This window comes from Struthio camelus, chromosome 4, assembly GCF_040807025.1.
Source record: "Struthio camelus isolate bStrCam1 chromosome 4, bStrCam1.hap1, whole genome shotgun sequence".
Lineage (NCBI taxonomy): Eukaryota > Metazoa > Chordata > Aves > Struthioniformes > Struthionidae > Struthio > Struthio camelus.
In genome coordinates this window covers 33,087,981-33,113,686 of record NC_090945.1, presented here as the reverse complement: position 1 = coordinate 33,113,686, position 25,706 = coordinate 33,087,981, and the positions used below count along the sequence as shown (strand labels likewise).

General features: G+C 40.6%; 1 protein-coding gene across 5 annotated transcripts in view; it reads left to right on the top strand.

Annotated features, from left to right (window-relative positions):
- Positions 1–25,475, top strand: part of TBC1D9 (TBC1 domain family member 9) — a 68,016-nt gene extending 42,541 nt beyond the window's left edge. For 3 of the 5 annotated variants that reach the window (XM_068942116.1, XM_068942117.1, XM_068942120.1), the window contains 13 exons: positions 339–489; positions 2,600–2,814; positions 4,653–4,770; positions 5,767–6,052; positions 7,186–7,315; positions 11,005–11,103; positions 11,221–11,289; positions 12,632–12,890; positions 19,426–19,491; positions 21,539–21,625; positions 21,980–22,054; positions 22,187–22,290; positions 23,249–25,475. In XM_068942116.1, the coding sequence (XP_068798217.1) occupies positions 339–489; positions 2,600–2,814; positions 4,653–4,770; positions 5,767–6,052; positions 7,186–7,315; positions 11,005–11,103; positions 11,221–11,289; positions 12,632–12,890; positions 19,426–19,491; positions 21,539–21,625; positions 21,980–22,054; positions 22,187–22,290; positions 23,249–23,974 (2,385 nt within the window). In that variant the 3' untranslated portion in view covers positions 23,975–25,475. The remainder of the gene's footprint in view (positions 1–338; positions 490–2,599; positions 2,815–4,652; positions 4,771–5,766; positions 6,053–7,185; positions 7,316–11,004; positions 11,104–11,220; positions 11,290–12,631; positions 12,891–19,425; positions 19,492–21,538; positions 21,626–21,979; positions 22,055–22,186; positions 22,291–23,248) is intronic. The other 2 variants (XM_068942119.1, XM_068942118.1) reach the window with 2 other exon arrangements.
- The last annotated feature ends 231 nt before the right edge of the window (positions 25,476–25,706 follow it).

Below are 25,706 nucleotides of genomic sequence, written 5' to 3'. Positions count from 1 at the left end.
ACAGAAATAAAGCATTAAACGTGCTGTTCTTTTATCAGTACGACTTATCTACATTCACAAGCAAAGTATCAATGTAACTCAAAGAGAGGTTGTTTGTCTGCTCCTAAGTGCAGCTGCCCCAATAACTTTCTTCTTACAGTAAAGAGTTCTTGGGGAGAAGCAAAGACATGGGAGGAGGCAGCCTGTTAAGAGAATAGAACTGTAGCCAAATTATTTCTTACTACCTTGGAAAGTTTTAAAAATTAAAAAGAAAAAGCAGGCTTTTAGCACTTAACAGCTCAGTGGGACGGTGTTAAAAGATAAGCTATATCTTTATGCGTTTCTTTCTTTGTTTTTAGGCTAAAGAGTTTTTGAAGGAACAGGCCTGGAAGATTCACTTTGCTGAATATGGCCAAGGAGTCTGTATGTATCGTACAGAAAAGACTAGAGATCTTGTGCTGAAGGGCATTCCAGAACGCATGAGGGGGGAACTTTGGTTACTACTTTCAGGTAGGTACTCATTTAAAGCATGACTGTGGGATATAAGCAAAAGCATGAGGAGAGAGAGAGGATTTCAAAGGTATTAAAAAGTACAGATAATAAGCATCCAAAAATATTTGGAGCAAGTAGGGCTCTGATTGTTAGCAGGTGCCAGATTGCTTTAGACTAGAGTTCTATCTAGACCAGTAGTATCCTTTCCCAAACAGCCTCACATAATTGGTGAAAAACATTAAAAAAAAAAAAAAAAAAAAAAAAAGCAGAGCACGTACTCCTGTTACCAGAAGTCAACAGTCTAGGGGGTTCCTAAACAGAAAGTTGCATCTCAGACGTGTTCAATGACCACCAACTTTCCATCTGCTAAACCTTTTCTGAATCCAGTTATGCTTTTGGGCTTTCAGTAAGTTATTGCAAGAGATTCTAAAATGTAGTGATGTTGCATGGAAACAGCACCTTTGTTGTTGTTTTGGGTTTTGTTTGTTTGTTTTAAACCTGCTTTTGTATTATTTTATTATGTGTGCCTAGTATGTGATCAATGATGAGAAAACATTTTCCTGTCCATCTTCTCTGGGCTGCTAAGGATTCTTTAGATCTGTGTCCCCTCAGGCCTTTTTTCAAAGTTGAGGAATTTTGTTCATTTTATTACTTCTTACATTGAAATCATTGCATACCTCTGACTGGCTTCATACTTTTTGCCTTTCTCTGTGCCTTTGCTAGTTCTGTCCCTTCCCGAGATAGTGGCCAAAGCTACCCGCAGCATTTGTAATATGGGCACCCCAGGGACTTTGTATGACGACAAAATGCTGCTTTCTGTTTTGTTGTCGATTTCTTCCCTAATAATACTTAACCTTGTACTGCTCTTTGCTGCTGAGCATTAAACAAATGTTTTCAGAAAATATACGCAGGGATGCCCAGATCTGTCCTTTGCTTGATTAACAACTTGTTTGGGCCAGTTTTCCCTGTGTATGTGTAATTAGTAGTGTTTTTTTCAGTCGGCATTACTTTGTGCTTGCTGACAATTGATTTCATTTGTGCCTGGGCAGTCACATGGCATCATGAGATCTCTCTGCAGCTGACTGTGGGTTTGATTATCCTGAATGACTAAAGACATGCCTCTGAGAAAGCTATTTGCCCTGAAAAGGGAGTAGAGTATGCTTGGTTGCACAAAGTACAATATCTGAGCCTAAAGCAAGAGATAGAAACTCCTGAGCTCTATTTCTGCTTCTGGCAATGACCCTTTCTGTCATACTGGGCAGAGCACTTGGCCTGTCTTTACAGTAGGCATACTATTGCATGCTCACAGGGTTCCTTTGAGATTTCACTGTTGACTTTAAAGCTTCCCTAGAAATGAAAATCTTCTTAGAACTGCTACCTATACAGAGAGATGGCTGATCGCAGTCTGTGTGGCTGTGCCTAGGCTAGGAGACTAACCAGGACCAAGATCTCTTCTCTGGTGCTGAAGAAAGATGGCACAGGCCAGCTCATATCCAGACTGCTAAACCTTCCTCCCCTCCCGAGCAAGTGCCTCTCGTGCAGGCTGTAAATGTGAAGCAATCTCTGGCCTCTGGCACCTGAATTGTGCACAGGCGTTGTCCAGGAGGGTATTGGTGGGCACAGGGTCAAAGCCATGCCAGGGAGCACGCCTGCAGTTAAACAGTACAGGCAAATATACCCCAGAGCCTGTTGCCCAGGTCCATATTAGGCACTGGTGTAGATGCGCCTTTGTGAACAAGGAGCATGGAGCAGGCAAATACGCTGTCAGTGGCCCTGTTGACATTGATTCCCAGTCTGCAGAGAAACACTATGGGGCCTGCTGTTTTCCTGCCCCCTGTTTCAGTCTGGCTGAAAGAGAGTGCCTTTATTTTCATTGTTTTGTAAAAGTTCTCTTCTAGAAGGATTTCAAAATGAAGACAAAAAGGGATGATACTTCAACCACCTAAGCATCATGCTTCTTGTTATCACTTTTACGATACTAACATTTTATATTTGTTTTCAAACTGCTTGTTGGGTTTTAAAACTGACATTCAAGATACAAGGGGAGCAGAAGAAAATCATTTTGAGATATTACATCTGCTAACTGTAGCTTTTTCTAACGGTTTTAATACTGTTCTCCAACTCCCAGGAGCCATTAATGAAATGGCCACTCACCCTGGCTATTATGAAGACCTAGTGGAGAAATCGATGGGGAAGTATAACCTTGCTACAGAAGAGATAGAGAGGGATCTGCACCGCTCCCTCCCAGAACACCCTGCGTTCCAGAATGAGATGGGTATTGCTGCTCTGAGGAGAGTGTTGACAGCTTATGCTTTTAGAAATCCAAATATAGGATACTGTCAGGTAATTGAAATTACTTGGAAAACCTTCCCAGTCTGTAATTGCAGTTCTTGTCTCATTCTGCTATTTCTTTAGTCATTCATATTTGAGTATTTGGCTATGTAAAGTATGCAGGTGTGCATACTCACGTGAAGGAAAGCCTCAGTGCTGCAGAAGTACAGTAATGCTGAGGTCAATGGGATTTGACACAGAGACCTATGCTAATAGAAGTATCCGCAGTAGATGCCAAGAGATGTGCATAGTTTTCTGTAAGCATATTTTGTGCCCATAAATCTAGAGGCTGGTCAGAGGATGACTACAGAGCTCTCCTGGAATGCATCTAACAAAAATGACAAGTGAACCCTGAAAAAAAGGATGCAATTCTTTTAAGCAGAAAAGAGCTTACTAGTTGTTCATACTTAAATTTTCACCTACCTATTCATATATATTCATTACATAAAAACCCTTGAACCTCCTTATTTTTTTAATGATGCAATTCAATCATACAAAAAAAAACCCCTAAAAGTTATCTTACTGCTGTGTACAATAACCACACACAGTTATAGTTAATGCTGAGCATTTTTTTGGGGGGCTTTATACCCAAAGTGACTCAAGTCTGGCTTCTGGTCCCAAATCATGCTCACTTGCTATGTTCCTTTGAGCAATCTCCTGAGAATTTTTCTACCATCCTACCTATTGTTATGAAAAGAAAACTTGAATTTATGAAAATTAAGAAGCTTGATTAATGGCTGACTTAAGATTCCCAAATGTGTGTTTAAAAAAAAAAAAAAGTAAATGAAAGTGCGGAAAAATTCTATAAAGATGTAACGCTAAGCATTAGCAACAGTAACTTTTTTAATAGAATGCAAAGGAACAGTAGAAAGACATTGCATTTGCTTGCTCAAGTTGTCACAGTAATTGTTAATAGCCTTGGGACTTTATAGCATACAGAATGCTGATTCACAGTTACAGTAAGAATTCGGGCACTGTAGCATTTCATACATGGTAGTCAAGGCTAAAGAGGATAGCACAGATCTTTGCAGAATTATAACACTCTTGAGGTTTTGTTGCGACCTTAGGTGCTGGCTCAAGTTAGTCTTAAAATATTAATGAATCGTGTTCTGAAATGAGCAACTAATTCTAAAGGAGTCAAACTGAGAAGAAAATGGTGTGAAAATACTTCATTTCTTCAGAGTAACAAAAGTCTAGTCAATGATCTAAGCAAACAATTCAGAGGTCATTTTACAATGCTATGGTATTTGAAATGGAGGAGAAAAAGGTCACAAAAACCTGTCATGTGCACAGTCAAACACGGAGAGTGAGCAACAAGAAGAAACTTGTTTCGCTATGCTCTGGCTGTTTGTGACCAGCACCAGTGCACGCATTTGCCTAGGCCCACAGATGCTCTGTCTGGGCCCTTTCATATTAGCAGAAAGTGTGGGGAGGAGCGCAGACTGTGCCACTGCAAAAGATTGGTACAGCGGTGCTTATCCTCAGTGCCCTAGGAGGCGTTTTGGCTGTATAATACCCAAGAGTTCACATTGGGAGAACTTTGATATCCTGTAGCAGTGAAACTGGACTCCTGCAGACCTGAGTAGGTTCCTGATTATGCAAAGAAATCGTGATTTTATTTTTTTATTTTTTTATTTAAAAAAAGTATTTTATTTGGGGTTTTCTTAAGCCTTACTGTGAGCATTGGGAAAACACTGTCTGCTGTATTTGAAGGAAAATATTTGAATAGGTTGGAGGCCACAGGAGAGAGATGTTTCCTAACTACAGCAAGCACTTATCTCCCCACTTACTTATTGCACAAGGTATTGAAGAAACGGTGTATAGTGGTTGATATTTTTATTTTCTCTTAGGCCATGAATATTGTCACTTCAGTCCTCCTCCTTTATGCAAAAGAGGAGGAGGCTTTCTGGTTGCTGGTGGCTTTGTGTGAACGTATGCTACCTGACTACTACAACACAAGAGTTGTTGGTATGTTATGGGGAATTTTTCTAAAATGACCGTACAGAAGTTAACCAAATGAATTTGTATGATTTATATTGAAACAAGCATGTGTGTAGATGCATTTGTGGCATAAAAACGATTGTAAACGCTCATGACTAGGCACTTTGCTCAGGAGCACAGAAGTAATTCCCTAAACAGATATTGTGATAGTTGATAGTTTTTTTTATCTAGTTAGGACTAGATAGAATTCTAAGTGGGCTGAATCAGGGTGAAAGAAACGCAAAAGAACTGGGAGACTAGATTTTGAATTTTAGAGGATCCAGTTATCTAATGGAAGGTAGGTAGAAAAAGGAGCTTGGACAATTTATAGTAGAAGACTCTGAGTCTGTTCACCTCTAATTTGAAAGGACAGCAGTGTCTGAAGGTCATTGCTGCCGGATGGCAGTTTCCTTGTGTATATGAAAGAAGTGAATGGCTCTTCAGTTCATCCTGAAAACTGCCTTTATTGTGGCTTACAAATGCTCGAGCTACTCATTCAGCCCTAGAAAGGGTCCTTCCTGACATGTTTAAGACACCTGGATGTTATTAGCACAGATACATTTGTCTTGCTCTTGCTTAATAGTAACTGTTCTGCAGACTCAACTTTCCATGCTGCTGCAGGCCACTTTCACAGATCAGGGGTTATTTTGAAAAAATCCAGACCTTAGCAGAGAATCACCCTTGCCTCTTCCAATAGATAATGCTGAGAAATATTATTCTGCTAGTACTAGCAAGTGCCAAGTCATTGCATAATATCTCTAGGTTCCAGAGCAAATTGATGCTTTGTTAGCTCTTATAAGGTATATAATTAAAACAAAAAGGAACTTAGAGTTCAGTTCGTGCGCACAGCTCAGCAGAGAAATATAGAACATTTTGTATGTTTTTATGTGTAATATATATATATTTTTTTCTCCCCTAAATACACGCTGGTGTGTTCAGTTGCTCCCAAATGAACGGGCGTCCAACCTTGTTTATTTTTAACAGGAGCGCTGGTGGATCAGGGTGTCTTTGAAGAGTTGGCTCGAGACTATGTTCCACAGCTTTATGACTGCATGCAGGACTTGGGTGTAATATCCACCATTTCTCTGTCCTGGTTCCTCACGCTTTTCCTCAGTGTAATGCCATTTGAGAGTGCTGTGGTGGTTGTGGATTGTTTCTTCTGTGAAGGAATAAAGGTGATATTTCAGTTAGCGCTTGCTGTCCTGGATGCTAATGTAGACAAGCTGCTTAACTGTAAGGATGATGGAGAAGCCATGACAGTCTTGGGAAGGTATATGTTATAGAAAATAAAATCATTTTATTTTTTATTTTGCTTCCTTTCCTGACTTATGTTCTGTTACATTGAAACATTCAATTTAAACCACTGCACTAGATGTAAATCTTCTAGATGTTTATAGTCCTTTTTTTCTCCTAAAAGGTGTTCTTCATAATTATCTTAAAACGATGATAAGTGACTAACAAAGTATAGATTCTTCTTCTGAGATTTTCAAATAAACTTCCCAAACATGGTTATAGGGACTGGTTTTGGTTGACTACATATCTTTTGTTACTTTATCTTGTACGTCTTACCTTTTAAATGCTGCTAAGGAAAAGACTGGATCTCAATGGCAATTCTTTTGGGAGTGGACCAAACAGAATTCAGTAGAATTAGATAGACTCTCTAGTGAATGAACTTTTGGTGGTGAAACGGGATAGAAACAGGAGGCAGACTGAGCTGAGTCATTTAGTACAAACTAATACTGCTCTGTGCAGCCTCTAATTTCCTGACATTTGGTGGTAGTGTTTAGTTTTCAAGGTGCTGCTTGAGTGGAGCCTTACTTGAAGTTTTGTCGCCCCCTGCCTGCCACCCAACCCCCCCACTCTGGGATTAAAGGGGACTGTGGTTCCTCTGAAGCAAGCCTCAACGCTTGCTGAGGATTTAGGTGTTCTGCAGCTGCAGGGGAAAAGACAGACTGTCTACAGCAGCTATGTTGGCAGGAGGGACAAACCCTTGAAGTCCCTTGCAGCAAGGTTGGGCAGTAGGTGGGTCAGAGGACTATGCAAACTGAAGCACGCTGACCCTAGTTCCCATAGTGTCCTAGGTGCCATACTTCATGTAGTATACTCACGTAACCAGGAAGAGCAACTACGTGTTCAGTGAGCCACTCATAAACTGTGACCAGCTAGATTTGAGCTATATCTTGATTAAAGATAGCTTATTAACAGAACTACCTTAGCCGTGGGGAGAAGCAGTGTTAGAATTTGGCAAATTACTCATGTCAAAAAATGCCTAATTCATTAGTAGAGTGGCTTGTTCATTCTTACATTAAATTAATCTGTAGGTAACCCTTATTCTATTAGCCCTTAGAAGGGACAGGGTAGAAGTGAATCTTGGGTCTCATTTCTTCTCCTTTTTCTCAACAGATACTTGGACAGTGTAACTAATAAGGACAGCACTCTTCCACCCATTCCTCACCTTCACTCACTGCTCAGTGATGATGTGGAGCCTTATCCTGAGGTGGATATCTTCAGACTAATCAAATCTTCCTATGAGGTAGGATAGGATTTCTTAACAAAAACTAGCCAACCCACGCCAGTTTTGCTTCACAGAAGAATTTGGTACTCTAATTCTGCTTTGTTTAGAATTGGAAGAAAAAGAAAGAATTGCAGAATCATCTCAGAAAGTGGAGATGTGTGGGTTTTTTGCGTTTTTTTTGCCAAAACTTTTGATTTCAGCTGGTTTATTTTGTATAGAAACATGCCGCATCAAAGGAGAGCGGCTCACAAGCAAAAAGTGACTTACAAATGAAAGATTGAACTTAGAATTCAAAAAATGTTAAATCTGGTTTAAGCTTTTTTCATGCTTTTTGAAATTGGAATGTTGGTGAAATAGGATTCCAGAGATGTCCCCAAACGTCCAATTGTTCCTTAAGTTGCCTCAGCCAGTGTTGATTATGACTATGGGCCACTAACTTCTGTATTATCATCAAAAGTTAAAAATTTTCAATTGAAAAGCACTGTTGTAGCTAATATCTGTAAAGTACAGAACAAAGGCTACAAGAAAACTAAAAATTTGTGAATTAGCTTCATTTTCCTTACTTTTTAAAAATAAAACATTGATAAAATATCCATGATGACTACGTTGAAATGCTAATTTAAAAAAAAATAACAACAACTTTAAAGAGTGATTCTCCTATATTTCCTTTTTTTTTTCTTCTGCTGCTGACATGCGGGCTAAATTAGTATTTTAAGTCCAGTAAGCAATATGACAGTTTTTCTAGAATCACTTCCTATGCCCCTAAGCCCTCCGTGCTTTAATGTTGCGTGTTACACATGGTGTCTGTGTAACAAGAGAGTAGGTAATCTTCCTGCTGCAAGACAAAATGAATCAATTTAGATGAATACTTTTACTCCTTAGCCCTGTTAGAATGGAGAGAAAAACAATGTAAAATTATGTTCATTTGCTTTTTTTTTTTTCTTCCCATCACGAAGACTGCTTATGTGGGCTTAACTGTGTTTAGGCGAATAACCTGACTCCATGCAGAGGTAATCTGCTTTCTTGGGGCTCATATAGCACACAACCTTGTAGCTCCTCATAGATGAATAACCAGCTGTATTCCGGGATAATAGTGGAGAGAGCAGGAGTTTGCACTAGTGATAAATTTAGAGCTGCATCACTTGTATTACTTTTTTTTCTTTTCCTATAGTTAAATTTTAGGCAAAACAAGTAACATGGGAAGTGAAGAATAGCAAGGAAAGAGAGTTGGCTAAAAAGAAAGAATGAGTTTTGAGGGAGTTGGTTTTGTTCATTGATTTGGTTATTGAAAAAACAAAATTCAGTAGTAAATTATCAAGTGGAAAAAAAAAATCAGGGCCCCTGTTATTCCATGACGTATTCCTGGCCCTCAGGTTCATTGGGTCTAGTCAGGATTGGCAATTCATTATGCTAGATTTATTGAAAATACCAGGAAATCTCCAGCTTTCAGTGACTGAGCATATCTCTGCTATTTTTAGTATTTAGTTGTTAAAGCTACTTGTTGGGTAACAGTCAATACTTAATCTTATAGTCTTTCAACATTTATAGGGAAAAACAGGAGGACTTAATGCTGAGCAAAAATGCTTTGTCTTGGAATCGGAAATATAGTAGCCCACTAGCACCCCAACACACACACACCCCGAGGCGGGGGGAAAAGTTGTTTCTTGCAGACTGTCCCATAGGAGCATGATGAATCTGAGAACTCAGTGGGGGAGTAGCACTGGCAGAAGCATGATATTTGGCCAGCTCTATGAAGAGCTACTTTCCATCCTGCTCAGATCCTATGTAATCATCTGAACTAAGCGTATAAGATGCTTAGAGGGAGTCTCTAGTGAAAGCTCAAGTGATTCAGGGGAGTGGTTTGGCAATTAAGCAAATGGTACCCCTCTCTGTGATAATATTGAAGTGACTCTCTACTTCTGAAAGAGGAAAGTTCTCCTCCTGAAATAAGAGAATTAAAATAACAAATGCATTCTACCCTGCCAGTAACTTCCTTGTTTACTGAAAATATTTTTCAATAAGAAATCTCTTATCTTTTCATTCACTTCTGCAAGTCATAAGCCATAGCCTGATACTATACTAATTACAATAGGAACAACCGGAATAATGCAGAATCCTTGCAGAGTTAAAAGCCTGTGCATAGCTCACTAGCTTTCAGTGGAGCATGAACTCAGATGTTCACGGTTATGTCATTAACTCCCTTGATTTGGAGGTTGGTTACTTTGGAAAGTATAGATCTTAAACACTTCAGCTACATCTGTACCAGTGTCTGGGTCTTGGTCATTTTAACTAAACTACTGATGCTCAAAGGCCTGTACTTTTGAAAGGTCTGGTTTTGACCCAGGAAAAACGGCACTCTCTAAACAATGCATTATACGATTTTAAAGTTAGCATGGACAAGGAACCAGTCAGCAATTGCCTTCCTGTTCTGTAGGCCACAAAGGGTTTAATTGCATGGGTGTGACTAGACTCCCTCATTTAGCCTCTAGACTATGGAATGGGCTCTGATTACTGGGACACATGTGGCCTCAGAGACTCAAAAGACCTCCCTTTTGAAAATGGGGTTGGGGCTCCAGTGTTAGATGGGTGGTGTTGAATGTTTCACTTTGAACATATTTTGCAGATACTGCTCTTGAACTAAGCGTTTGATTTCTGTGATGTCTGAAATTCATGAATGTTTACCTAGATTCCATTTTTTCCAAAGATTTTCAGTTTTTCACTTGAAAAAAACATTCCAAGTACAGGAAATCAATTTGCTGCTTTTGAAGTACATGATAAAGGTGCAGGTAGCATCCCAGCTTTAATATAACTTGACCACATAAGAATGTGCTAAAAGTTGTGACCTGCTTATGTTGGTGTGCTCACACTGGTAATATGAGGGATCAGTCCTGTATGAAAGTCCATCTTGCAAGCTCCTCTTACAGTTTGACATGCAGCATATGTGATGTCTGGCATAACTGCACATGCTGGCCTTCTGTGCATTTTTGAGTACGTACTATGGATGTTTTTCTGATGACAAGAACTTCTACTTACAGTTCTTTAAAAATAAATATAATGGGCTAGACAGTCCTGTACATGTGGGACCAGGACTATTATTCTGAATAGATTCTCCCCTAGGAATCTTCTGCAGCATACAGTGGCACTCCCTGGAAGCGTTGTGTGTGTTATGAAAAGAGCTTTTGAAAATAGAACTTAAACAGTTGTGAGAATCTTGCTCCTAATGTACATTGCATTCCTGGTGCTTGGTTTCAGATGCTCAGCAATGTAGACTGCTATACTGTCTGAGCCTTCAGAAATCCAGTTAGTTTAAATACCTTCCCTCTCTGTGGCAAGTAAGAGATGTTCCAGGAGAAGCTGAGATGAACCCTGCAGAAGGAGTTATAAAACAATCTGCTCACAGAGATTTGTCAAGGGAGAAATTTCTAACTACTGAGATTATGACCTGAAATGAGATTCTATAACTTAATGAAATGCTCTCAAGCAAAATTAAAATAAATTGGGGGGCAGGGGGAGAGCTGCTGACAAGTTCCTTAAGTCTTTGTAACTTTAAGTCATGCATTAGAAAAATGCTTTAATGCCTTAACAGCAGTTTTTGAGATGTGCCATCTGTGAACGTTTACAGAACTAATTTCTTAGTACATAAAATGCCAGCTAAGTATTCCTAATATTAATAAACAGACTATACTGTACTCCTTTTTCTCTTTAAGAAATTTGGAAGTATCCGAGCAGATTTGATTGAACAAATGAGATTCAAACAAAGGCTGAAAGTGATCCAAACCCTTGAAGATACTACAAAGCGCAATGTGGTAGGTACTGAAATAATGTTCTTTGTGAAGATTAAGGTGAGTCAATTTCTGAAATGAAATTAGCTTTTCAAGGAGACAGACTTTGAATGGATAATTGTTAATGTTATATTTCAAAAGGTACGAACTATTGTGACAGAGACTTCTTTTACTATCGATGAATTGGAGGAACTGTATGCTCTTTTCAAGGTAAAGCTCAAATGAAGATAAGATCGTGTGCCTGCAGGAAAAGCAAACACTTAAATGACAGAGACTATATGTTTTCTAAAGACCAGGTTAAGTCTGTGAATTACTTTCTGTCAGGTATCTTAGTACAAACTTGCTATAGCTGAATTAGCTGCTATATTATTGAAGGCCGTTTTTTAAAAGCCCAGAAAATAATTCGTTAAGTGTTTTGTCCATGAAAAGATGAATGTTCTGACAAAAACTAGTATTATGAAAAAGTGAATATTTACAGGCTTTTGGTTGGTCTTTAGGAACCTATTATGTATGTCTTGCTATCTGACTTAAGGGCATGGTTTTGGAATTTGGAGCAGATATACCTTCATTCTGCTATCTCAGACAGCTAATACTTTTGTGCTGTGCTAGCTGGTTTTTGCCGATGTTCGTGCTTTACTGTATACTGTGTATTGTATGGAAATTTTGTGTCGCAAAGTGATGCATCTTAATAAGTTCATTTTACAGAAATAACGTTAGATCTACAAATTTCAAGGACAGGAGCTAAAATGCCTTAACTTTGTCCTCATGTACAGTGCTCTGAAACAAACTTTCTACTCCTGATTGGCCAAAACAGGGATTCTAGGATATTCTAGTAAGACTTTCTTTCCCTTGAATTTCCCATTTCTAATACCATTCTCTTACAATTGTCCAATCCTACAGTGCCTTTTTTAATCTTCCATGGATTCTCCCTTCCTGGAATCAGTGAGGCAAAGTGAGACAAACGACTTTGGTGCATCACTGTGCAGTTAGTTAGTGCTAAGACCTCTGTCTTTAAGGTTCTGAATTGATTTGAATTGGATTCCACTGCAATAAGGTCTAGAGCTTTCACTGACTTCAGTGGGATGGAGGAAATAGAACTTTATAAAATATTCTTCAAACTAGTCCAATAAAAACATTTCCAATAAAGAGCTGTTTTCTTGTCTGAAACTAAATATTTCATGAGCACCTCCTTCCTGACTTGACCGTGTGTGGTAAGTTAGAAGGGAATGACTGACCACAGCAAGCCTGTGTGTATATGCAAGTCACAGCTGCATGCTGCTCTGATCAGAACATGCGTGTCCTGCTTCATCTTCCTGGGAGGCAGAATTTTTGCTTTATTTTCTTTTTTGTAGAGGAATGTCATTTTGTGCTGGATAGAGGAGAGAAATCTCTTCTGCAGAAATGCTAAGGCTAGGTAGATGGAATTACACCTGTTAGCTTTGTGTTTTCTCTTTGCATGTGCATGTGTGTGTGTATCTAGGTTTTTTGTTGGTTTTTTTTTTCTATCATTCATAATGATGAGTTGTTTACAGAGTTGCTAACAATCTCACAGCATTTTCCTTCTGTTCAGGCAGAGCATCTGACTAGCTGCTACTGGGGAGGGAACAGCAATGCTATTGACCGGCATGATCCTAGCCTGCCCTATCTGGAACAGTACCGTATTGATTTTGAGCAGTTCAAGGGGATGTTTGCTCTCCTCTTTCCTTGGGCATGTGGAACTCATTCAGATGTATTGGCCGCACGCTTATTCAGGCTTCTTGATGAAAATGGAGACCTGCTCATCAACTTCCGTGAATTTGTCTCTGGGCTAAGTAAGGAGAATTCACAACACTTACATTAAAATAATCTAACTAAAACAGTTTGTTTCTAAAAGTGATCCAGTCTGTCAGAAACATATTAGCTTACTTAGCTTACATTAATTACTTAGCTATCAGATAATGAGTTTGATGTATACCAGTTTGTGTAAGGCAGAGCCAGTTCTGTGTGTACCAGCTGGAGTGGGAGTGTCAGGGCCTCATGTTTCCACCACGTGGAAGGCCTAGCCACGTTCAGGAGGCCTAGCTGAGAGCTCAGCTGTAGGCTTCCCTAAGAGGCAGGTTGCCGTCACTTTGTGCACTTTTTGTTGATCCATTTCTCATGTAACCAAAGAAAGCCCTGCCTCCTTTACCCACATTAAGATGGCTGTGTAGCATGAGCCTATCTAGAAGTCTTAATCTGTACTGGGTTGCAGTCGTGGGTTTTTTTTCTGCTTCAGCAGCAGCTCTCAGTATTACTTCAATGAACATATGTCCGTGTTTGCTGAACAGATTCAGAGGGGACTGTGGCCTGCGGTCTGGCAAACCATCTCAAAGCATCTTGTCAGCTACTGTTACTTCATTACACCTTTTCCTTCTGCCAGTGGTCTGAAGATAGGCTTCCGTTTTTTGTGGAAACCTAGCTGGGGCCAGAGCATTGCCAGCAGTTGCCAAGCGTGACTGAAGAGTATGGACTAGTGGGATGACACCATGTGCTGTGGGTTCAAGACTTCTGCACAAGAGGAGCAGTTTTCAGTGCTAGAACTGACTGCCATAGTAAGGAAGAAAGTTCTGGGAGTCTGTTTCCATTACAGAGAGAGAGTCTCTCTCTGGTTTCTGGCAACATCTAGTTTATATGAGTCAGCAGCTAATCAATTTTCCATTAGCAAGTCTGAAACACCCTTCCTATTGTGGAGGTATCTGAGACTGTTATCCACGTGATCTGTCTTGGCATTGTTTGAGAGGGATGTAAAGAAAATAATGAATAGCTTCTCTTTTCATGGTTTTCCAAACTCAGTGGATATTGTTGAGGATAGGTACCAGTCAAAAAGTTAAAAATGGCAGGGTGTTGCCTTCTGTATTGTGACTGGTAAGATCTACCTGCTTTTCCACTGAATTTTGCAGCTCTCCCCAGACAGTGACATCCTATATCACCATTTCAGTCATATTCTTTCTGATTGCCACAGTGAAGAGCGTGTGCATCTGGAAGGCTTAGTCCAGGAAGAGGGAGTTTGTGGGACATGCTCAATGCCAACATGTCAAATGCTTTGTGGGTTAGTTAGTGCCCTTTACAGTCTCTGTCTGGACTACAACAAACAAGTTTTGCAGGAGCTGTATTCCTAGCTTAATGCAACTCTGTAATCGGCTAGGCACTCAAGATACCAACTGCAGATTAACCACAGGAAGTGGTGATAGAAGCAAGATTAATTATCAGAGACAATTTTTACCCTTGTAGAACTTTACCTCTGGCTGCATTTTATAGTTAAAGGTGAAATGATTTCCCTAAAATATTTTTCTATTACTCTCATCTTTTTGCCTTGTACCCTGGACTAGATATCCCTGACCCCTGACTCACAACACGCAGATTTTGTGGTTAATGATGTGATTATTTATAACCAAGGTGTTCCCTTTGGGAAAGTCTTTTGCATATTTTTCTGTAGTATTTGTCTCTCAGTGACACTGCATTTTGTTGTCTGCTCCTTAAACTTTTCCGAAAAGTTAGGAGCTTATACCTTTTGCCAGTGGTACCAGTTCTAGAAAGGGGGAAGAGAGGCAGCATTTGATCCCTTAGTTGTTTATGAAGAAGCTGCCATTGAAAAACTTATATGTATGTGTATAAAAGAAGCGGGGAGGGAGGAACAGAGTGAGTCTGTTAGTTTTATTTGCCCCTGAATGAAAGTGCGTTTGATCCCTTTAGAAGTCTGCTGACACCCCATGTACGTGTGTGCCTATACTGTGTGAGGGGAAGGTGTCTAGTGAGGTAGTGCAGACGTTATTTCTGAAATCAGTAGCTGCGTGCTGGTGCCAGGCCTGCAAACTAAGTGAAACTGCAGGATGAAAGTCCCTGGAGAAAGGGGAAAGGGAGGTGCAGACAGGGAGGCTGAATGCCATCAAAGGAGAACTTGGCCCATGCAAGTCTGGAAGCAGAACAATTTCAAGAGACTGAAGTCAATATTGCAACAAGTTTGCAAGCCCTGCAATTAACCTGAAGAAGCAACAATGAGGCAGGAGCAGGCCTTTCATCAAATAGGGGAGGGTTCAGAGCTGGTAGTCTGCACCCAGACAGAAGCCAACGCGAGGAAAGAGTGAGAGTGGGGGCAGAAGAGGAGTGTGGTTGACAGTTCACCAAGCGAGCGTGAGGCAGAGCTGTGATAAGCTGCTGGGAGAAGGTTTGAGGAGAGCCAGTTGTGCCATATGTAGCACAAAGGAGAGGGTGGGGGTGGCTCCATCCTGTGCAAGGAGGAGTCAAGGGGAGGAGTGAATAGATAGAGCAAAGCAGCCTGATGGCAGCAAGAGAGAAAGGAGAGGGTAAGAAGAGGGTCTGCAACTTGTGGGAAGGAAATGCTATGCAGACCTGGGGCAGGAGCAGATGTTTGGGAGGGAATGGGATTACTCACAGTTGAAAGCAGCCCACAGTGAGGAGTAGGTACAAAGAAGCAGCATTAGCAGCAAGAGAGAAGCACGGAGGAGTTTGTGCTCTGTGTATTAAGAAAACTGGAGAAAGGACAGGACGTGTTGAGGAGAGGGAGATGTACATTAAGTTTTAGAAGAAAAAAACAATTGTAAAGGAGGAGCTGGGATGTTGGTAGAAAGAGGCAAAAGCAGGCAGTATCTGGAAATCATCCTTTAAAAGAGGACAGAGCTGCCAATGTATGCCAGAGCAGACTTGCGGGGAAGGGGAGAGAGGAGAGTGGATAAGCTGGGCACAGGGGAAGAGGCAGCAGCCACCTGGCAAGAGCATACTGTCAGCAGCGAGGAGGAGGAGGACTTACTTGGAAATTTCCCCAATAAGGCAGAAAGATTCCTGAAAACCTGGGCTTTCATTGCCACTTGGAACAGAGCCAAAGGAGCTTCCTTCAGGAAGCTTCTGAGCTGGTGTGTTCCTGCAGCTGTGCAGGGAGAACAGCGTTTTGTTGAAAGTAGAGAACAGCTCATAGTGTCTTCACTCTTTTTTTTTTTTTTTTTTTTTTTTAGCATAGCAGTTATTTCCTGTAAGTGACCAACATCTTGCATTCCATCATGGGTTGTTTCATGACAGCCTGTCATTTTCCTCAACTTTAAATTTCAATCCCCTTTGAGAGGGAAAAGGTTTCCCAACGTGCCTCTCAGTGGCTCTGTGTAACAACATTTAAGTGTTAGGGCTCTGAGTGCAGCCTTGCACTGAAACCTTTTTAGAGCAGCCGTAACATCTGTTATCTTCTGGCTGCAGAGTAGCTATATGACAGTAAAAGTGATTGCATGGCCCATCTAGGAGAATGTTTATGATTGCTACAGGAATCACGGCTCTGTCTGAAGCATTTTCCTTTCACATCTTTCCTTCAGTGGCCTCACTCCACGTAGGCACAAGGACATGTTCCCTAGAAGCATCTCTCTGATGCCACTGACTCCTTCCAGGAGCTCCATGAAGAGGAGGTAAAAGGGCTGCTGTGTGTACCAGCATGGCCGCTTGGCCCTTTCTTCCATGTCAGCATGAAAGCCCTGGGGCAGGAGAGAGCTGTAACTGCAATTGGGAATCCCTACTTCCTTTTCGTAGTCCTTAAGGCAAATGGCTCAAGAACCTCCTGCTTCAAGTGCCTCCAGGGCCTGACATGAGCAGAGATGGGCTGGCCTAGTGTTTTTTGCTGTACATGCCATGCTGCTACCAGTCCAAATAGAGGAGTGGTCTTGATTAGTTAGCTCTAGGAATGGTGCAGCTCAGAAGGGGTTGCCAGCCCAATATGCTGCTTGGCATATTCACCCATGGAGAAGTTCACCTGCACCTCCATGCCACAATGGATTTGTAGCATGTGAGTTGTTGACTCAGGATCCTTTAGTGGGACTTCCCTGTGGAGTCAAGCCACCCCCCACACGCACGCACCCCCCACCGTGTGTTCGTTTCTGTGTGGTGCTCCCTTCTTGGAGCAGGCAGTTCTCGCACTGGAGCGATGCCTGCCAGCGTCTGTAGCGGTCACAGCAGCCTTCTGTGTAAAAGTCAGCACTATGAACGCCATGTCTCTCGGGGAGTACCTGGATGCTTTTTTTTTCTTTTCTTTTTTTAATCTTTTCCTGGAAACAACTTTTCTCTGAGCACTTACGTGGGAGGAGGACGTTCAAACATCGAAGTGTTAACTGCACCACTCTTCCTCCAATCCTTTCAGGGAGGTAATTGCTATATAAACACCTGTTGTACCTCTCAAAAACACTTCCCCCTGTTGTCAAAGGAGACACCATGAAAAGGGGTGGTGGTAAAGTCCTGAGAGGGAGGTTTAAGGACAGGCATGTGTGAGGACGCTGGTTGCTGTGTGAAGACAACAGCGAGCTTTCACGGTTGCTGTTTCAGATAGAAAGCCTCTAAGGGTGTAGTCATGCTCTGTTACAAGTACAAATTCCTTTCTCACCGTGGAACAAACACAATTTATGAATAAAGGCTGGCAATGCATCATCTGAGAGCCACACTGCAAAAAGACAAGACTTATTGAAGGTTGAAAATCTGTCTATCCTGTGACTCTAGCATGGCAGCCTGGGGAGGGAGTGTTTCTCACTGGGGCTGAGAACGGTCTTGCCGCCTCCCTGGTGCTGTTCACAGGCCCTAGGCAGGGTCCTCAGCACTGCAGTTCAGGGGGTGCTGGGGCAGTGCAGGAGGCCACCGAGTTCTGTGAAATGACCCCTGTACCCCCGGATTGCAGTGCAACGTGGGGCCTGTGCTGAGACATCCTCCCGTCCAAACGTGTCCTCTAACTCCCCATCATAGGGACGCACCTACTGGAAGGACATTTCTGTCCCTTGTCTTTATGAACGTGGCCTAAATTTCTTTTAATGCAGTGCTAGTCGCCAGGCCTTGGTAAACCCCTGCAGGCAGTTGACTGTCTGGTAGTTCCTGCAGATTGCCAGTAAGCTGCCGCCCTTTTCATCAGACTTTCTACTCTCTCCCAAGAGATAAATAGAGGTTGGTCCAGATAATGGCTTTGGGAGGCTGGTCCTGCATTGTGTTATCTTCATTTATGTATGTTTTTGAGTGTTGAGGTGGAGCTTTAGTTAGAAAGTCACAAAATAAATCAGGGCTTCCATCAGAATAGGAATAGTTTTGTGGTTGCCTTCACAGAGAAGAAAGGGCTTAGCATTTGTTCTCTTAGCATATGGGGGGTAGGGAGAGGAAGAAAAGAACAGGTGTCACCAGAATCCTGTTCCTGTGCCCTGAGTCTTATTTTGGTGCATGCAGCCCTAGCCATTGCTGGAGGGTGCAGGACTGCAGCCTGTTCCGTATGTTAGTATTTCATGTCCCCTTTGCCAGCAGGGTACACCACCTAGTACCTGGCTATATAGGCTCCCTGGCTGCATAACCTCAGACAGTAGTTTCAGCAGAAGATAAACCTTTTTCTGCATGGTGGGGCACCCCAGAGGAAGCAAGGAGATTTTGCACTTAAAAAGGACCAAGTTGCATCATGCAAAATGGCTAATGTAGATGCACCCAATTCTTTGGCCTAAGAGCTGTATTTATTGCAGTCTTCAGCTTTACAATAGACTGTAATTGTTAGTATTTGCCAAACTGTGCTTGTTGTAGTTTGCATAGCAGAGGTAGGTTGATGTGGTAATCTGTAAAGTAAAATAAATCTCTGCTTAACCTAATTAATGAAGGTTAATTCATTCATTTATGGACTATTTATCATAATGAATTATAAAGATATCTGATTATAGGTTATTTCAGTATTTTCAAATTAACTAATATGAGTTTAATTGAAAGCAGGGGCTACAATAGACTGCTTGGATTTCATACAAAAATTCATTCAAAAATTCTAATTCAAACATTTTTCAGAAAAAAATGCTAGTTTGAGATGAATAGAGCACTAGAGAGCATTACATAAATATTAGTGTAGCCCTTGACTAAGATGTGATTAGTAGTATGTTTGCTTGAATCTCTTTTTTTACTGGGGGGGGGGGGGTTAAATGTCTTATTGTTCTAAATCACGTGAGGCTATTTTTGGATCCTCAGATCAGAAAGCTTGAAGTCCTCAGAAAAGGTCGTCTTAACTTTTAGCTAGAGGGCTTTCTGAGTGATAACATGCTGACTATAGATTATTTTTGCGAGTTACAAAATAGACATTTAGTGGAGGATCTAAGGTTGGAGTACAACATTTGGAGTAAAGGAGTCTGTGGGATTTTTTCCTATTTCTGCTGCAGACTGCATGATCTTAGAAGTCAAATGACTGGATTATGATCTGTCTGAGTCTGGAAAGGGAGAACAATGCTTGCCCGAGTGAAAGTAGCAGCTTCTAAAAATGCAGTGTTGTAGCGGATAGTAAGTAGAATGATGTTGGCTACTGAGTATTAACGAATTGAATGTAATGCTGTTTAGGTGCAGCATGCCATGGAGATCTCACAGAGAAACTGAAGCTACTGTATAAAATGCATGTTTTACCTGGTAAGTAAATTATATTAAAATAGCTACCTTCTTGGTGAGGGCAGAAATTTGGAGCAGAGTTGTTTACAACTAGCTGTCCAAATTAAAAATTAAGTAGTGGGAATTATTTTCGCTACTTATGCAGCAGTAAAATAAAAGAACTTCTGCTTTAATCAGACAGAATTGGAAAGTCTGCAAGCACCATGCAGACCTCTGTTGCTGCTGTCACAAACAGGCCTTTTATATGGGTCGCTTGCCAGTTTAGCTGGGGTTGGTGTCTTTCCCCATACGTAACAAATGCAGTCGTCTTCAGAGTTTTGTTACTGTAATGATTGTATTTAACAGTAAAACTGTCTTAAAAGTGTTCCTGCTTTCCCCAACTGCTTCCTTCTGTCCCCAGGCTTACTTCTTGGGTTCCCCACTGGGCTGATACAACTGTTTGTAGGGAGAGGCTTTTTATTTGTTTTAAAATACAAATCATTTCACAGATGTGTTTTCCAGGGAGCCCTACAAACTGTTGCACTCAACCGAGTGAAAAAGGCAGTTTGGAGAGTTGGTGGCAAAGGGATGGAAACATCTCAAAACAGTTTTGCCCCTGAAGAAAATCATATCTTGGAACTACATCCTCTCTGTCTTGTCATAAGTGTGTCATAAAAAAAGCTATTGCTCTCTCTGCTGAATTTATGATTTAAGTATATTACAACTGTTTGGGTTCTTTGATTCACGTGCACATTTAAAACCTTTAGTGAAGATGCCTAAAAGCTGTGAGAGGACGTTCTCCTGGATATGCTTTGAACATGTCCCTGATCGCTCCCAGCTGGATATGCTGGATGTAGACTTGAGTGATTCACTAATTAAACTGGAAAAAAAAAAAAAAGAATTTTATTCGACTCTTGAGAGAAGATCCAATTCTAAGAATGGAACTTCTGGTATTCAGGAATTGATAAGCTTGTACTAAATCGTGATAGATTGTTTCCAGCTAGGAAAAGGTTCATGCCCTGCTTAGGATATACTGAGCTACACAGAAGAAAGTAATGGAAATCAGACATGGAAAGATAGGCACACAAGACTAAGGGAAAATAGCTACTTGTTAGTCAGACAATACTAGATATGGAGAAGAAGGTAAAAGGGTACTTCCAGATCCAGTTGATTCATCTCCTGGGAGTTTTAAGGAGATGATGCCCCAATCCCTTAGTAAGCTGAGTATATTTAGTCCAAAGTAGCTTGGATTCAGATCTAGATCTGCCCAGTGCTTGTGTGGGATACCAGTCAATCCCAGGCTTACAGACTCCAAGCTGCAAAGCCAAGGGGGAGACGGATGATCTTCCATCAGTCCTCGTGATGGGGTAACACATGCTTATCCTTCAAAAATGGTGGATTTCTTCCCCAAGAAACTATTAGAAAGAAACCTGCAGTACTTGGTGGCAGCGAGTTGTGGAAGGAGGAAGATGATAAGAATCCAGCGGTTTGTAGTAGCTCTCTTGTTGCAGTCTGGGAGGTGGAAAAATTCTACAGGCAAGAGGAGTGGAAAGCAAGGGAAGGAAGAACCACTGCCCCATCGCTTCCCTGGACTGTGGCCTGTACCATGAAGGTGAATTATCGTGAGGAAAAGCCAGATCAGCTGAGAACAGAGTGTGAGTTGGACAGCAGCAAGAGATCAAAGTCCTTGCGGAAGTCCCTCTGATCCAGCCAAACAGCATATCATGCTTTACTTGTGGCATGATAACTAATGGTTTCATAACATTTTTTTTTTTTTTTTTTTTAGTATTGTGAAAGATTCAGAAGGAAGCCTGTTCTGTGATAATAGGTGACTAGTACAAGGGGCTTTGCAGGAAGGTGAAATAAACCCAGCAGAAATCTATACACAGGATAAGTCATTTCCTAAATTCATCAAATGGCAATTAAGCAAAAGGATCTACCATCTTGCCTTTAGTCCCTCTGATACATCTGTGCACTCTCATACTATTACTTTTAAAAAGTGAAACTCCAAGTATATCAATGAAAATATGTTCTCGTTTAATTAAAAAGAGTAGAGTTGTTAATGAAAGGATTTTATTATACTGCCTAGATCCATCCCCTGAGCAAGAAGAGCCAGACTCTGCTTTTGAAGCCACTCAGTACTTTTTTGAAGACATCACACCAGAATGTACACACGGTAGGCATCTTGCCATGGGCATGAAAAGACAAAGTAATGCATTTCAGACACCAAGTCTTCTTAGAAAGCTGCTTTTTTGATTGATTAAACTCCATAAGTGAAGTATTTTTTGTAAAAAGAAGTATATAGTCTTAGTACGTATTTTTATGTCCTTGTGTAAGAACTTATTAATTATATGGACTTATTCAGTAGATTTAAGGATAAGCAAAAACAATCATAATTTAGTCCTGTCATCTTTACTCTGTATTTTCAGTAGTGTGAACGCTTTATTTACTTTGCACAGTACAAATGAAAAGTAGGTATGTATCTAAAACCACACTGAACTCTTTCTCTCCTCCCCATAATACTTCCTAGTCGTTGGCTTAGACAGCAGGAACAAACAAGGAGCAGATGACGGTTTTGTTACAGTGAGTCTGAAAACAGACAAAGGTATGTATCGTTTCTCCATTTGAATTATATCTTCAATTTTCTGAAAAGATACTCATTTTGAAGATGGAAAAACGTGTTAATTTAAGGTCTCTTGATGGACTTTTCATGCCTCTCTGGTTAATTTGTTGACAGTAGGCAAGAAGAACTCCCAAGAGAATCGCAACTACCTGAGAATGTGGAGCCAAGAGAATAAATCCAAAGCAAAAAACACGAGGGACTTGCCCAAACTGAATCAGGTACTTTATCTGACACTTAATTATTTTTCATAAACTTGAAACTTTTTTCACATACCAGTAAGTATTCAATATATTAACACTGAATAGAGGTTCGTTTTGAAGCAGATAGATAGTTTTTGCTAAAGCAGCAGTCAGTGAAACGTGGAATTTTGTTGTTTCCAACATACTGGAACCAGTTCAGTTCCCAAAACATCCCAAAAATGAGATATGCTTATACGGGAATGACAACATATTATTTTGATCTCCAGGCAAAAAGTGATAAGATGCTGAACATTACCAATTAGCATACACTGTCCCATACTCATTACCTGAAAAAAGTCTGTGTTTTGTAATTTATACTGTCAATCTTATTCCCCTTAGATCAATAGCAGCTAAGGAGGGTAAAGACCCAGGGGGATGACTGTTCCTTCCGTTAACCTATAGGGAAGGTTTATTCCCCGATGGAACGATTCTTCCTACTTTAGGTAGCCCTAAGTAAATCTTCTCCTTCCTATTTCTGATTAGTCAGTTTTCAATTTTGAAAGGCTTACATCCAGCTGTCTTACTGCTGCCCATTAAGAGACTGCTGCAGGTCACTTGCTTCATTTTTCATTACTTCTCATTAGTTTTATCACCCCTAGTTATACTTAGCATCTTTCAGACCAGGTAAACCACCCAAGTGAATGCTAAGCGTCTCACTGCTCACCCTCTGCTGCCCTCCTGTGGTTGCAGAGAAGAAAATTTGTCCTATGTTGGAAGGAACATTCTATTGCAACCATCTTTCAGAGAGACAACATATGCGGCTGCCGAGTCATAGAAAATGCTTCCTAGACTACCCAGATTACTTCTAATAATCAGTTTAATCATATACCATCGTGTCATGGCTCTATTTCAAACTTCCTTTAAACTGATTTACTAGATCTCAAAAGTTGGATTTATTTCCTGCTCTCTCATTGATATATCCTCCCTTTGTGTTTAGGGACAGTTCATTGAACTGTGCAAGACAATGTATAATATGTTCAGTGAAGACCCCAATGAACAAGATCTGTACCATGCCACTGCTGCTGTGACAAGCTTGCTTTTGGAGATAGGTGAGGTTGGTAAGCTCTTCACCATCCAGCCCACAAAAGAGACAGACAGCAGCAGTAACAATTGCAGCAAAGCTATTCAGAACGAGCTATTCCAGAAGAAGGAGAACCAACAGTACCGCCTCGAGCAGCACAAGCCGTTCCAAGGCAGCCTTATTACCAGTGATGAGGAGGCCATTGGCACCGACAATGCGTTGGGCATGCAGATGGAAGACATTAAGCTCGAGGACTCTTCTCCCAGGGACAATGGAGCCTGTTCTTCCATGCTCATTTCCGACGATGATACAAAAGATGACAGTTCCATGTCCTCCTACTCGGTACTGAGTGCAGGTTCGCATGAAGAAGAAAAGCTGCACTGCGAGGACATAGGCGAAGACACTGTTTTGGTGCAGAGCGACCACACCACCTCTCTTCATAGAAGCACTAGCATTGACAGAGACTGGGCCATCACCTTTGAGCAATTCCTAGCCTCCCTTTTGACTGAGCCAGCACTGGTGAAGTACTTTGACAAGCCTGTGTCCATGATGGCTAGGATTACTAATGCTAAGAACGTCAGGATGATGGGTAAACCAATAACATCAGCTAGTGACTATGAAATCTCTACGATGTCGGGATGAAAGGCAGTCTTTTTTTTATTTATTTTGTTTTATTATGTATTTATTAGTACCTGGCACAGGCCCTGGTATTTTCAAGACATGGTACTTTTCACTAATGTGAAAACTTTGGGGTGCAAACTTAACTATCTTGAAGTATAATCACTCTGTGGGAAATGTTACAAGAATGCAAAATGTATTCAAAATACAGAAAACAGTAACAGTTGTCAGTGAAGTGTGTGTATTATTAACCTTACTGTAAATGGTAAAGATTAGTTCTCAATTTTTAAATGTGAACTTCATGCTGATATTTGTGTGCATTTTTAAAACATACCTGTATAGAGGTCTGATTCTTGGAAAAAATAAGTAAATAGGAAGAACCTAAAATTTGAAGGGACACTCTCAACCTGAATAGGACCTCAGGTGAAATTAAGTTCCAGGCAGCATCTGTGAAGAAGCTTTGTTTCATACAGCTTTTTTCAAAGAGGATAATGGTTTTTAATGTATGCTTTTATTTTTTGAATATAGGAAAGATCACTCTAATGATATCTGCCTGAATCCTAACTTCCTCTACTTAAGAAAAGTACATTCAAGTAAAAGCGAGAAGTCTGTCGCAAGCCTAGCTGGCACATCAGGCAAATGTGGTTAAACGTGACAATTTCTACCCCAAGAGAAAGCAGAGCCCGTTTGCCTCTCCCTGGGTTTGGCCGTTTCTGGCTACACTGAAACCAACAGGGAGAAACCCCTTTCCTAGCTGTGCCTACCAAGGGAAAATCTCCAGCATGATCCTGCACAGAGCTGAATTCCAGCAAGTGGGCTTAGCAGCTTTGCTGTTGTGCTCCAAAGACAGCGTATGTGGGTACCAAAACCAGATTGGTAGAGTCCCTTCTTAAAAATTGGAAGATGTTTTTAAATATGATAAATACTTCTATAGCTGGATCTACAGCATATATATGTTAGCTCTTAAAACTAACCTTTACCACCAACCTATTATATCCTTGTTAGTTTAAGAAATTAAAAACTTGTATTGCGTAAGTCTTCATTTACAACACTGTAAAGTAGAAGTAATGAAAAAATCTGCAAGATAATATAACTGAATGCTTAAGTCTCACTGAGAACACTGTCACTTTATATAAAATGAATAGTATCCTGTATCAGCTTACTGAATGATATGTTAAAATGAAAACTGGAGCACCTGCACTTTGAATCCTTGCTTCTTTTATACAGATATTCAGGATTTTTTTTTATTATTATTATTTTGTTAGCTGTTTTATAATTCATACTTATTCAGTTCAGGATCACGCCTACATGCCTAAACTTTATTTGCTGTTTTGAGAATATTTTCAGTAGAATACTGTTGATTTTTTATACTGCTGTACATTGCATCCATGTAACTTGCAGACTTTTTTAGCAGAAGCTGCTGTTTAATTCTTTTGTTTTAAAAGAACGCTTTTAAACTGTCAGATGAAGTGGTTTTTAACCACAAGTAGGGTAATGTGAACAAATAAAACACACTCTGCACAGATTTGGTTTTTTAACTATTAAACTCATGCTAGAGGGAAAAGAAGGTGATTGTGTTTTATTACACAGGCAGATGACTTTGGATCTTCAACAACAGATTTCAGAACAAAAACATGTGCTGTTTCCATGCCTTGTCTTGTTTAACACTTGAATGTGTTCAATTCCATCTGCAACAAGCAACCTATGTAAGCTTCTCACAGTGTAGTTTCATTAAACTATTTTTCCCTGTTATGTT